General features: G+C 42.0%; 1 protein-coding gene across 2 annotated transcripts in view; it reads left to right on the top strand.

Annotated features, from left to right (window-relative positions):
• Nucleotides 1–5,753: 5,753 nt before the first annotated feature.
• The window catches only part of MFSD1 (major facilitator superfamily domain containing 1), a 30,192-nt gene continuing 22,887 nt past the window's right edge, over nt 5,754–13,058 (top strand). The window contains exons 1-3 of one of the 2 annotated variants that reach the window (XM_084638460.1): nt 5,754–6,022; nt 9,528–9,580; nt 12,448–12,560. In XM_084638460.1, coding sequence (XP_084494586.1) covers nt 5,872–6,022; nt 9,528–9,580; nt 12,448–12,560 — 317 coding nt within the window. In that variant the 5' untranslated portion in view covers nt 5,754–5,871. The remainder of the gene's footprint in view (nt 6,023–9,527; nt 9,581–12,447; nt 12,561–13,058) is intronic. The other variant, XM_084638461.1, reaches the window with a different exon arrangement.

Below are 13,058 nucleotides of genomic sequence, written 5' to 3'. Positions count from 1 at the left end.
CATTGTTGCCTTATTGTTCTGTGGTTGTACAGTACCTAACACAATAAGATCTGTGCCTACGGCTCCAACGCACTATGGGAATACAAATAATAAATAAATAAATATGCTATGTACTATTCTACATAGTATAATATGAAACATGCATATTTTTGGGGAAACTTATGTAGATGCTAAAGTATGGTGACCAGATGTCCCAATTTTATACCGACAGTTCTGATTTTGGGGCTTTTTCTTATATAGGCTCCTATTACCTCCCACACCGGTCCCGATTTTTCACACTTGCTGTCTGGTCACCCTATACTAAAGGAAAGAGGTATGTTAAGCAATAGAAGTATGGCCAAGTGATCTGAGCACAGTACCTGCTGCCAGAAATTCTGGATTCTATCTCCAGCTCTGACATTGAGTTATTACAATGGCTCGAGACAGGTGACTTAACCTTTCTGTTAAAACACTCATAAAATGGGTATCATAATAACAGGGTTTAAGTGGGACTTAAGTGGGGCATATACCTTGTGCTAGCCCTCTGCCTAGGGGGGCATTTAATCCAATGTGCATGAAATGGAGAAGAATGCAGCCACTTTAATCTTCAGTATGGAAATGCAGCCTATAGAGATTGAAGGGCCAGTGTGCATGAATTGGGCTGCCTTCTTTCCTGGATCATGTTAGGGTTCCGCATACAGCAATTTGAAGTCTCTGTGGGCTTCACACTATAGTAAAGTTAAGACAGACTGTGCTGCATTCTAGTACCTCATGGGCTGTATTCCTGCTGAATAAAAAAAAAAATTGACATATTCTCCAGATCTGGTATATAAAACCACTAATATTTCAGACAGAAGAAGGAGGACACATCACAATCACAGAGCTATATAACAAAGCATTCCTTATTCTAATAGGATGGCTAATAAAGTGTTTGTTTCATTGTATAAAAAGGAGTTTTCATAATGGGGTGTGAATGCAGATAGGATCCAAGTACAAGAGCCTTTTACCAGAGAAAGTATAATAACAGAAAGCCTAATAAAGGTGATGTGTATTCAATAACATTAAATACAGCCCCTGCCTCACTGCTATGTTGTCATATTTTGAAACATTTTCACTGGAGACAGTAGTAATTTTTTAAAAAAAACTAAAATGTGAAAGCTAATCATTGATTCACATGAGTATTTACTATCCAGAATGTTCAGTGGACTTGATTGATCAGGGTAAAGCAAAACAGTGAGGCCACAAGCACTAGAATTTTATAGCACCTATAAAGTTCTGTATACAGTTTTTGCTCAATTTTATGCTGTTAAACTAAACATTTGGTATCATATGGCATTTTAAGAGTTTTGATTTATGTTAACACAGCAATTCCATCTGTAATAAACATTCCAAAGTATGGGTTTAAGAGTAATCTACAGTATTTATTTGTGACATAAACACTTACCTGCAATGCATTTGAGAATCATCTTAGATTTAACTCATACTGTACATTAAAGATATTATGCTTCAGACACAACAAGGTCATCCCCAAGGTGAAGACTGTAGTGATGGTTGGGGTAGGGGGGAGAGGGAAGCGCAAGTAGTATGGCAACAATTTTGGATTTAAAGGTGGAAAAATATCCTATATTTCTCCTAATAAATCTAGATAGCATAGTTTCTATATTAAATTATATTATAAAGTGTCTGTGTTCTGTTTAAAACAGTATCATTGCAATGCCATTGAATAATAATCTTAAAAACATGATCATGACAATAGCATAAAAAAGTGACATTTTTAAACGGATTTAGTCAAACTACATTCATTTCAGGTTTTCTCAGGCTCCCTCAAAGACACAAAGAAGAAACAGAAACTCTGTGGATAGATAGCTTTAGTCTCTGCAGTTGTCTGTCCTTAACCTACATTCACATTAAAATAAAATAAAAAATGTATTAGGAATTAATCTGCATTATATTTTTGAGTGTCAGTAGGCTGCTTCCTCTCTCCTGCAGTAAAACTTACAGGAGAGGAGATAGGGGAGGAAAATTCCATGAGGATCCCCTCATGGAGTTTGTCCCCATCATTCTGTCAGATGGACAGGGATCCATGTAGATGCTCTTTGCTCTGTGACAATTAATCATGTTACCTAAATCCCTTATCCTAATCTGCCTGGCCACAAATTACCCTCTAGCTCCCCCAAGTGGACCATTAAGATAGAAAGCTTTTTATGACAGGTTTCAGAGTAACAGCCGCGTTAGTCTGTATTTGCAAAAAGAAAAGGAGTACTTGTGGCACCTTAGAGACTAACCAATTTATTTGAGCATGAGCTTTCGTGAGCTACAGCTCACTTCATCAGATGCATACCGTGGAAACTGCAGCAGACTTTATATACACACAGAGAATATGAAACAATACCTCTTCCCACCCCACTGTCTTGCTTTTGCTATGAAATAGTGCACAGGAAAGGTCAGCTCCTCAGCTCATGTAAATTGACATGATTTACAACAGCTGAATATCTGGCTCAGAAATGTTGTTCTTTTCATTACTGTGTCTTGTACTTATGTATTAGACAAACCCGTTTTTTCTTAGCATATATAATATAAAAATAGAGATTTTTTTTAAGTGAAATTTTAGTACTCTTGGAAGTTGGCAGATCGACAGCTGGAAATGTTTGTACAATATTTATTGGCAGAACAGATACAGCACAAACAGTGTACAGTGGAGTATATTTAACAAACAGTAAGTATAAATAAAATGTGCTTTTAGGAAACAGGAAGTTATGTCCTCCACATAAACTGTGCCAAATTAATGCCCTGATTCCTAGTTTTCTGAAGCAAAGTTCTTCTGTCTATAAACTAATAGATAATTTGTAAAGGTATTGTCAAAAGCTATTATTACCATATTATTTCCTCCTTCAGTAGGAAGGAACGAATTCTGGTTAAGGTACTGGATTGTGACTCAGGAGATCTCTATTCAGTCCCGTGTCTGCAAAGAATTCTTTGTGAATTCAAATAAATCACTTAATCACTCTGGGCCTATCTTCTGTTGGTATGTCACATCCCTTTCTCACACCTGTTATCTGTATGATCTATTTAGTTTGTAAATTCTACCAGGCAGCAATTGCTCTCTTACTGTGCTGCTATACAGTACCTGGGACAATGAGATCCCAATCTTAACTGTGACCTTTAAGTATTATACCGCAATTAATAATAATAACAATATATGTGGCCAGAGAAGCATTATTTATATTGATATATCCTGTTCAGGGGGTCTTATTAGTGGTAGATGAGGTAAGTTTTCAAAATGCAAAAATGTAAAAAAAAACAAAACAAAAAAACCCCCTATGCCAGTAGCTAACAAATTAATCAGACTTGCAGTAACAATATCTCTCTGTGGACAGAAGCATTTGCGAGGGTTTAGTAGAAATATTTCAAACTGATCTTGCTGAAATCCAGACTCCATTCACAGTTCTGTAATATGATTTTGGTTTTATCAGTCATCTGCAATAATCCTCAATGGGCAAGTTTTCACTCCTTTTAAACTTGGCAAAGGCACATCCATCAAGGATATCCATCACAAACTGCTACTTAATTAAAAGACTGCTGAAACAATAGTCATGAGGACTAGACAGGCGTACCAATAATATTTCAACCTACAGAATTTCAGTGGAAGAAATTTCAACCTCTTTGCTCATTCCAGAATTATTTGAAAGTCTACCTCAATTTTCTTAAATGGCTGCTGACCTGGTTAATGAGAGAGATAAGGTAGGTGGGGGAGAGTAATCTGAAAGTGAACATTTTAGTTCACTGTGTACATGGCAAATTCAGCACCTTTAATTCCATCATGCTGAAAAGGTAGTTAAAGACTTTGGCATAAGCATTTCTGCCAATATAAAAACAAAATTTTAATTAAATGGCTCTAGCATAACATCTGCGTTTAGTGCCATATAGAGCCCAGTTTATTGCTGGTGTAAGAAGAAAGTGAAACTTCAGTGAAACCAAGAGAGGGGCACTCTCTTACACCGATGGAGAATGTGGCCAAAAGTTGGTCTGTTATGGGTAGTATATTTTGGGAAGCAATCAGTAAATTTACCTTAGTAAAATGGTTATAATACTGAAATGTAATACTTTATTATGACACATTGGTACTTTTATTGCTTTTAAATGAGGGCTGTGGGCAAATGTTACATGTTCTTTCACTCCCCTGTCAAAGTTTGGCCCTTAATATTTCTCTTTTTCACTGTGTAATTACTGGCAAGAGGAGTAAAGAAAACATTCAAGAAAAAATATTTAAAATTAAAAATAAAATCTGACCTTATGGAGGGAAAGCTTGTAAATGTGTAAAAGTGGTAAATAATGAAAAAGGACAGGTCACTGATTCAGAGCAATTTGGATCCCTTGATAAACCACCCCAGGCGGAAGCAAACAATATGCGTTTTAATACATTTAAATGTAAATGTATACATCTGGGAACAAAGAATGTGGGCCATATTGAAAGGATGGGAGAGACTATCCTGGGAAGCAGTGACTCTGTAAAAGATTTGGGGGTCGTGGTGGATAATCTGTGGAACATGAGACCCATTGTGACATGGTGGCCAAAAGAGCTAAGGTGACCCTGGGATGTGTAAACAGGAGAATCTCAAATAGGAGCAGAGTGATTATTTTACCTCTGTATCTGGCACTTGTGCAATCGCTGCTAGAATACAATTCAAGAAGGATGTTAATAAATTGGAGAGGGTTCAGAGAAGAGCCAAGAAAATGATTAAAGGATTAGAAAACATGCCTTGTAATGATAGACTCAAAGAGCTAAATCTGTTTAGTTTAACAAAGAGAAGGTTAAGGGTTGACTTGATTACTATATACAAATACCTTCAGGGGGAACAAATATTTAATAATGGATTTTTCAATCTAACACAGAAAGTGATAACATGATCCAATGGTTAGAAGTTGAAGCTAGACAAATTCAGATTGGAAATTAGGTGTACATTTTTAATAGAGTAATTAACCATTGGAACAATTTACCAAGGGTTGTGGTGGATTCTCCATCACTGACAATGTTTTAATCAAGATTTGATGTTTTTCTACAACATTTATGGCCTGTGTTGTATGGGAGATCAGACTAGATGATCACAATGGTCCCTTCTGACGCTATGAAAAGTAAGAAAGGGTGCCTGGAAAACATGGGGTATGTTATTTTAAATGGATGCTGCCCTGCAATGTTTTGCTTATGTATCTCTAACTTACAGTAGGATATCTTGTGTGAAAATGAAATAGGCCCATTATTTAGCTTCGCCACACACGTGGGGGAGGGATACCTGAGTGCTTTGAGCACTGGCCTGCTAAACCCAGGGTTGTGAGTTCAATCTTTGGGGTGGCCATTTAGAGATCTGGGGTAGAAATTGGGGATTGGTCCTGCTCTGAGCAGGGAGTTGGACTACATGACCTCCTGAAGTCCCTTCCAACCCTGATATTCTATGTCCCTGGAATAATGGATATTCCAGTACTTCCGGGAACAGCATGGGCCTGCCACTGCTGGTGTGACCCTGCTCCCAACAGCATAGCCTCACGTGCAAGCAGTGTGTGAGGTCACACTGCACTGAGAAGGGGACATTTTTAGAGGTGTGCGCCTCACCCCCATTAGGCTGCGAGAGCAGGCGGGAGGGAGGACAGAGAGAGCGGGGGCGGGGCCAAGGGTGTTCGCCCGAGCCCAGCGGCGCCACAGCAGGTGACGTAGGCGCCTGCGAAGAAGCCTGCTACTAGGCCGCACTGCATTGTGGGTCCGCTGGCCTGAGAGGCGGGCACCATGGGGTGTCCCCTTTGCCACGTGATAAGCTAGTTGACGGGGATCAGCTGACTGGTTCTCACGTGACCTGGTGCTGCTCGGAGCCTACACTGGGAAGCCGGGGCCCCGCCGCGATGGTAGAGCCGGGCGGCGAGGAGGAGCGGCCGCTGCTGGACTCGGCGCAGAATGACTGTCCCCCGCGCAAGGCGCTGCCGCCCCTGTGCGACCCGCGGCGGCTGGCCCACCGGCTGCTGGTCCTGGCCCTCATGTGCTTCCTGGGCTTCGGTAAGTCCCGCCTGTTGGAGCCGCCCCAGCGGCAGCCAGCCTCGTGCGCCCTCCCCCCGCGCCAGTTGTTGGCTGCGCACCTGCCCCCCAGTTCCTTAGAGGCCGGGCTGGGACCGGGCTCCTCATCCGCCCATGGTTAGGAGGGCGGTGGAGCCTCCCACTGCCCCTCCCGCGCAGTTCCTTGCATCGGGTAACTCCACGAGCGTAGCCGCGGCGCTGCTGGGGCGGGGGCTCCCTGCAATATCTCTAACGTGTTGGTGGGAAAAACAAGGCCCGCAACCTCGGGCCCTGTCGCCACAACAGGGTCCTGGGGCCGGGTCCCTGTTATCCCCTGGCTTTGTTCCGTCTGCCTTCCTGCGACCAAACCGTGTCCCCGGCTGTCAACACTAAACGTACCGCCCTTCTCCAGCAGCCCTGTCCCGTCTGCACAGGCAGGAGCCAAGCCTGTTGCCATAGAGAGGATTAAAAGCCCTCCTGGAGATGAACCCTTACATTTTATGGCAGGGCTTGTTAAAGTTTCGGAGGCTGATAGGTTTAGCACCTGTTCTTATTCTTCCATCTTAAGTTTTAAAAACTCTTCTACATCAACCCTCCGTCGTGTTTTATTTTCTTTCAAATTTGAGATGTAACACTTCCCTCACATGAATTTTGCTGTATAGGCAGGTGCTAAGTTGATTTTCTTTTGGCCTTCCTTGTTTTTCACCACACTGTGCCAAAACAAACAAACCCATTATTGATGTAAATGTGTTTTTCTTGAGTTTGAAGGTTCCATACATTCTGAACAAGAAAATCCTGGCTGTGTCTGGTCTATTTGCCTGCATGGAAATTATCACTGCACACCAAAATCACTGTCTACCTTTCAGTTAGTATAAACCAGGGGTCAGCAACCTTTCAGAAGTGGTGTGCTGAGTCTTCATTTATTCACTTTAATTTAAGGTTTCGCGTGCCAGTAATACATTTTAATGTTTTTTAAAAGGTCTCTCTCTATAAGTCTATATATTATATAACTAAACTATTGTCATATGTAAAGTAAACAAGGTTTTCAAAATGTTTAAGAAGCTTCATTTAAAATTAAATTAAAATGCTGCTCTTATGCTGCCAGCCTGGGGTTCCGTTCACCTAGGCCGGCAGTAGGCTGAGCGGGGCCGGCAGCCAGGACCACTGAGCGGCTCAGCCCGCTGCCGGTCTGGGGTTCCGTCCGCCGGTTCCTGCCAGCCAGGGTCCCGGCTGCTGGCCCCATTCAGCCCGCTGCTGGTCTGGGATCCGCGCCCTGCCCACATAGAATGGGTACCTACTTTCTCCCTGGTTCTAGCGCATTCTCCTCCCCCCCCCCCCCGCACTGAGCTGAGGGTGGGAATGCACTGAACACAGGGCTGGGGGTGAAGGAGCAGACTGGGGGTTGGGGTGTAGGGTCTGGCCAGGAGCTAGAGTGAGGGAGGGGGCTCAAGGTTGGGGCAGGAGGTTTGGGTGTGGAGTGCTTACCAGGGCTGCTCCCATTTGGTGTGAGGGGTACAGGTGGGAATATGTGTGTGTGGGGAGGGGGGGTTTGCAGGACCTCCCGTTTGGTGCTCAGGTGGGGATGTGGGGGGTGCAAAAGTCAGGGCATGGAGTGTGGGGGTGCTGGGTATGTGTGGGGTGTGCAGGAGTCAGGGCTGGGGTATGTGAGAGGGGTGCAGGGGTCAGGGCAGAGGGCTGGGAGTGTGTGTGAGGGGGGGTGCAGGGGTTGGGGCTGGGGGGTGTGGGCTAGGGTCGTGGGAGTGCTCACAGCCCCGTGCCCAGAGTGGCTCACAGCAGGGGGCTGGAGGGGATATGCCCTGATTCCACCCCCAAGGCCCTGTCCCCACCTCTTCTCCGCCTCCTCCCCGGAGCAGCGCTGCTTCTCCCCCTCCCTCTGCTTCTCCCCCTCCCTCGCAAGGGCCATCAGCTGATGAGTGGCAGGGAGGAGGAGGGGCAGGAACCCAGCATGCTGGGGGAAGAGGCAGGGGAGGGGGGACCTTGCCTGCCCTGCAGCAGCAGCCGGGAGGACCAAGCTTCTTCACCCTGCCCCTGCGGGGGGAGGGGGGACGGAGAAGATCGGGCTGGGGCGGACAGGATTTTTAATGGCACGCTACTGCCTGCCGGGGTCCCGGCCGCTGGTCTGGGTTTGGCAGCGGGCTGAGCGGGGCTGGCGGCTGGGACCTGGCAGGCAGCAGCATGCCATTAAAAATCCGCTCACGTGCCATACGTTGCCGACCCCTGGTATAAACTCTCACAGCTTGTGATTGTGATATGACTGTCCTCAGAGTTGAGAAGTTTCATTCCAAATGATCAAGGGTTAAAACATGTTTAGATATGTGTTAATAATAGTGGTCATTGTGCACTGAACTTGATGCTAACAGTATGAAGAGAGACATTCAAGTTAAATCTTACTTTACTAATGATTTGAGTTACTAAAAGCTTAATTCACTTTTCTCTTTTTGTACTTTTATTTTCCTTGCCCAGGTTGGAGGTTGGATGGAGTAGTCCCTTTTGTTTTTCAGTCTGACTTTCTGGTGCAGTGCTACAATGTTTAAATTGTGAACACTGCACAGGAATATATGAATCCAAACACCCTTTCACTGTGGAGTTTTAAAAGTAATTAAAACATTTGCAGTCGGTTATACAGACATTTCACAAAAGTAAAACCTGTCAGAAGCATGGACACCTTCAGTTTAAAGAACCACATTTTAATCAAATGCCATTTTATGTGATTTTTGAAGGTTCATTGCTTATTCAGTACAGTTATGAGCAGATTCCTAAGAGCAGGAAGGGGCTCCCTTTATCAAAAAAAAAAATTGGCTCCTTTATGAGCACTGGCACGTCTTGTATTTTTGCAGTAACAAAGTTTGGGTGTGGTTAGTGTAAATGCAGAACAATAAGATGTTCCAGCCGGGCAGTAATGGTTAAGATAAGTGTTTCTCTGTTCAAGGGCCCCATTTATACCTTAATGATGCTGTGGTATAAAACAAATTTAAAAGAAAAACCCTTCCAAAAAGTTATATCTTGCATTAACATGAAAGAGAACTTGCTTTATTCACAAGATTAGTTACTGTTTAAGTATGTGAATACTTTATATTATCTGCTTAATTTACCTCCTAGCAGTTTGGTAAACAAACTGAAGATGAATGTCACTGGCTGGATTTTTTTTTTTTTAAGTTTAGGAAGACTTTTTTTTTAACTGGAAAGAATAATAGTTTTAAAGCTGTTAAAATAGCACTGTAAATATACCATTGCTGTTTTATTTGTAAATTTATCACAAACGTTTGCAATATTCTTCATTAAGTTCTGAGAGAAATGAACTTAATAGACAGAAATGGAAGCAACTTCTATTATCTATGAGATGACTTCTTGCAAATGTCATTAAAATGCAATCCAATGTGATTGTACAGAGTAGCTAGATTGTCTCTATTAAGATAATCTTAGTTTTGTATTCAGTATGTCTAAATAGTGTATCTAAGCTTATTTAGTATCTTCATTCTCCTTGTAGGTAGCTATTTTTGCTATGACAATCCAGCAGCTCTGCAGACTCAGGTTCAAAGGGTAAGTGGCGAAAATTCCTTATATATAATAACCGACTCTTCTGGGGGGATTGTTTTCAGTAATAAGCTTACTTTTGAATAACCTATCAAGAGAACTTTAACCATGCATTAGTGGAATGGGGAAATCACCCATGTAATTTAGTTAACCAGTGGGTTGATTACTTATCTTTATAACAAGAGCATTGTCAAGTACTGTAGTTTAGGTTTTAAATCTAAAACTACTGTACATGTGCAATACCTGACCTTCCTTATCAAGGTGAGAGCTCATGAACTGGAGTAATACACTCTGTGTACATGCAAATAACTGGATACTCACGAGTGTGACTTTCTTGTGACCCTTCACAGTGTTCTCCACATGAGCTGCAACCTGCTTATCTGGAATAGCACATTTGCATGTCCGTTTGGCAGCGGTCAGTTGCACCTGCCAGCCCCTTTTTATTTTAAAAAGGGGTGATGGGGAGGAGTAGAACTATGACTGAGACTTTAAGTGCTGATTTTTCCCAAAGGAACCATAACTCTCCCATGCTGCATGTATTAAAGGCATTAAGATGATGTCTACACTACGGACCTTACAGCGGCACAGCTGTACTGCTGCAGCTGCGCTGCTGTAAGGTCTCCTGTGTAGCCGCTCTGTGGCAGCAGGAAAGAGCTCTCCTACCAGCATAATTAAACCACCCCAACAAGTGGTGGTAGCTGTCTGCTGCTGACATAGTGCTATCCACACAGGTGCTTTGGTTGGTGAGATTTATGTCGCTCAGGGGTGGGTGTTGTGTTTTTTCCCCACACCCCCTAACAAAAAAACTTTTGCGGACAAAGTGCTAGTGTAGACAAAGCCTAAAGCTAGTGTCATATGCCGGAATAACACACAAATATTGCGTATATTGAAAGTAGCGGAGTTAGAGTTGCTTTGGGAATCATATTTTTATTCAATGACTTTTTACTTTTGAAATCTCAACTACTATATAACATTCAAGTAGCGTTCTGTATGTAGTTATAGATGAGCTTGTGGAATAATGCTGCATAAAATCTACCAGATTCTTCTTTATGTGATTGCAGTAAGCATACAAATGGCCTCTTGCTTTAAAATCAAGGGTGAAAAATGACTGAAATGTCACATTCAGATGGCTCTCTAATTGAAGTTCTCAAACTCTAGAGAAGTAATGACCATCTGAAAATGTATTGATTATGTTGCAAGGAAGAAGTCGAGTATATGCAAAAAGTCTGGGTCATTATTCTGTAACTGGTGATTCTATCTAATTTCTTATACTGTGCTTATCACCATAGTACCTGATCACCTTCCTACAGTGTATTAAGCAGTGTGATTAACATCCATGACCCTTACTCTCACTGAGTAGTATCTGTGCACAAATAATCCCACTCACTTAGTTGGGGCTAGTCATGTGGGTAAATGCTACTCATTAAAAGTAAAAATTGCATAGTTGGGCTCTTAGTAAACCAAAACGAAGAGGAAATAATTACACTCGTGTAGTTTACTCAAAGACAAATTGATATGCAAAATCCACTGGTATTTTGCATGTTGAAGGCTCTCCATTTAAACAGTGTTTATATACCTGTCAAAATTTTGCTTATTTCTTGTTATCTTAACCCTAATTTTAACACTGAACCATGTTGTCTTTCAAGAGATTATAGAAATCAGCTTGGAGGTTAGTTTAATTTTAACATTCTGTAAGAATACAGTCCGCATCTGACTGTTTTAGGGTATTTGCCTTTTGTGTTGCTTGGCACCATTCTTTTGCATGTTGGCAGTAAGACTTCTCCTCCTCTATATCCAGGCTTCACTTGTGCTTAGGGTTTGGGGTATGACTGAAATCTTCCAAAAATTGTAGATGTAAAAGCAGTTTTAGGGGCAAATCTAAGGGCTTGTCTACACTACTGCTTAAATCAATGTAACTTACATCGTTCAGGGATGTGAAAAAGCCACCTCTCCAAGTGATGCAAGTTACATCGATCTAGCGCTGGTATGGACAATGCTTAAGTTGGGGGGAGACACTGACATATCTTCCACCTCTCGTTGAGGTAGAATAATTAAGCCAATAGGAGAGCGCTCAGCATAGCGTGTCTTCACCAGACGTGCTACAGGCTGCGCCAATGTAGCACGGTAGTGTAGACTAGCCCTAAGACTGTGCAGGGGAGGAGGAGGCGGAGGCGGAGGCAAGATTTGGGGATCCCAAAGAGAAGGCTTGCATTTGCTGCATCCCATGGAGCCATGCTCTGGGTGGGATCTCCTCTGCATCTCTGGAGGCAAAGCAAGGACCTCGGGATTTCTAGCTAAGACTGAAGTACAGTGACCCCAGGGAAGAGATGCTTTCCACCACCCCTCTCATATTTTCTCTGTCTTTTCTTTTCCTTGTTTTCTCCTGGATGAGCTCCCCAGCATATGAATGATATGTCTGGATTAGAATTTGAACCTCGGGTGGTTAAAATCTCTCATTTCAGACTCTGTCTGCATTGGTTACATTTGCGTCACATTTGGAATGGTTTCTTCACAGCAAGAGCTAGAAACTGGTTTAAAACTAACTAACTTGGGGGGATTTTAAGAGGCAAAAAGGGCAGTTAAGGACCCAACATTCCCTTTGACTTCCTTTTAAAAATCTTCCCATTCAAATTCTACAGAGGCTTTATAGGCAAGGGTTATGCTTTGCCCTTGGAAGTTTTCTGCTTATCTATGGCAATTGAATTTATCAAGACTTGCCTTTGGATTTCTAAACACCTGGTGACAGTTTCTCTTAAAAGGAAGGGTGCGATTTTAATGTTTTAATTATTAGATGCTGTCTTAGAAATTGTCACCTGTCACTGTAATTAAAGTAGTGTTAACTGACACTTTTTGTAAATTTTGCATATTTTTAGGATATGAAGGTGAACACAGCTACGTTCATGGCATTGTATGCCTGGTATTCCTGGCCTAATGTGGTTCTCTGTTTCTTTGGAGGCTTTCTGATAGACAGAGTATTTGGAATAAGGTAAGGATGACAACACTGTCATCTACACTGAAAATGTAGATGAGATTTTTCTGGACATTCATCTACCCTTCTAATGACTTGATCCTTTGAAGTGTGACATTCTACCAGCTTTCACTGAGTTTCTTTGAATGTTTAAATCTGAATAGGCTGCAAAATCTGTTTATAGAAAAATACATTTGTGAAAGAGGGTGAATAATATGTTTGATTCATTTAAAAAAAACCCTTAAAATCAGGGTGATATGTGGTTTTTTTTTTTTAACTTAATTGCATTAAAAAACAACAACCCTGTTTAAAATGAGACTTGAAATTGAAAACTTACGTTAAGGCCTACATTTACTATAATACAGCACAATAATTTAAATAAAAATCTGCTGCATCAGTGAGCAATCCTCAAATTTTAATGTGTTAAAGGGTGATGTAGCTTTTTAAATTATGTACAAAATCAGGGTAAAATATCTTTATATTTTGAAGTCAACTCAAGGTTTATAAGCATCCCAA

The sequence above is a fragment of the Lepidochelys olivacea genome, assembly GCF_965140295.1.
Source record: "Lepidochelys olivacea isolate rLepOli2 genome assembly, chromosome: 9".
NCBI classification, from domain to species: Eukaryota; Metazoa; Chordata; order Testudines; family Cheloniidae; genus Lepidochelys; species Lepidochelys olivacea.
The sequence above is the reverse complement of the archived record's forward strand: the minus strand, read 5'-3'. Positions and strand labels throughout refer to the sequence as shown.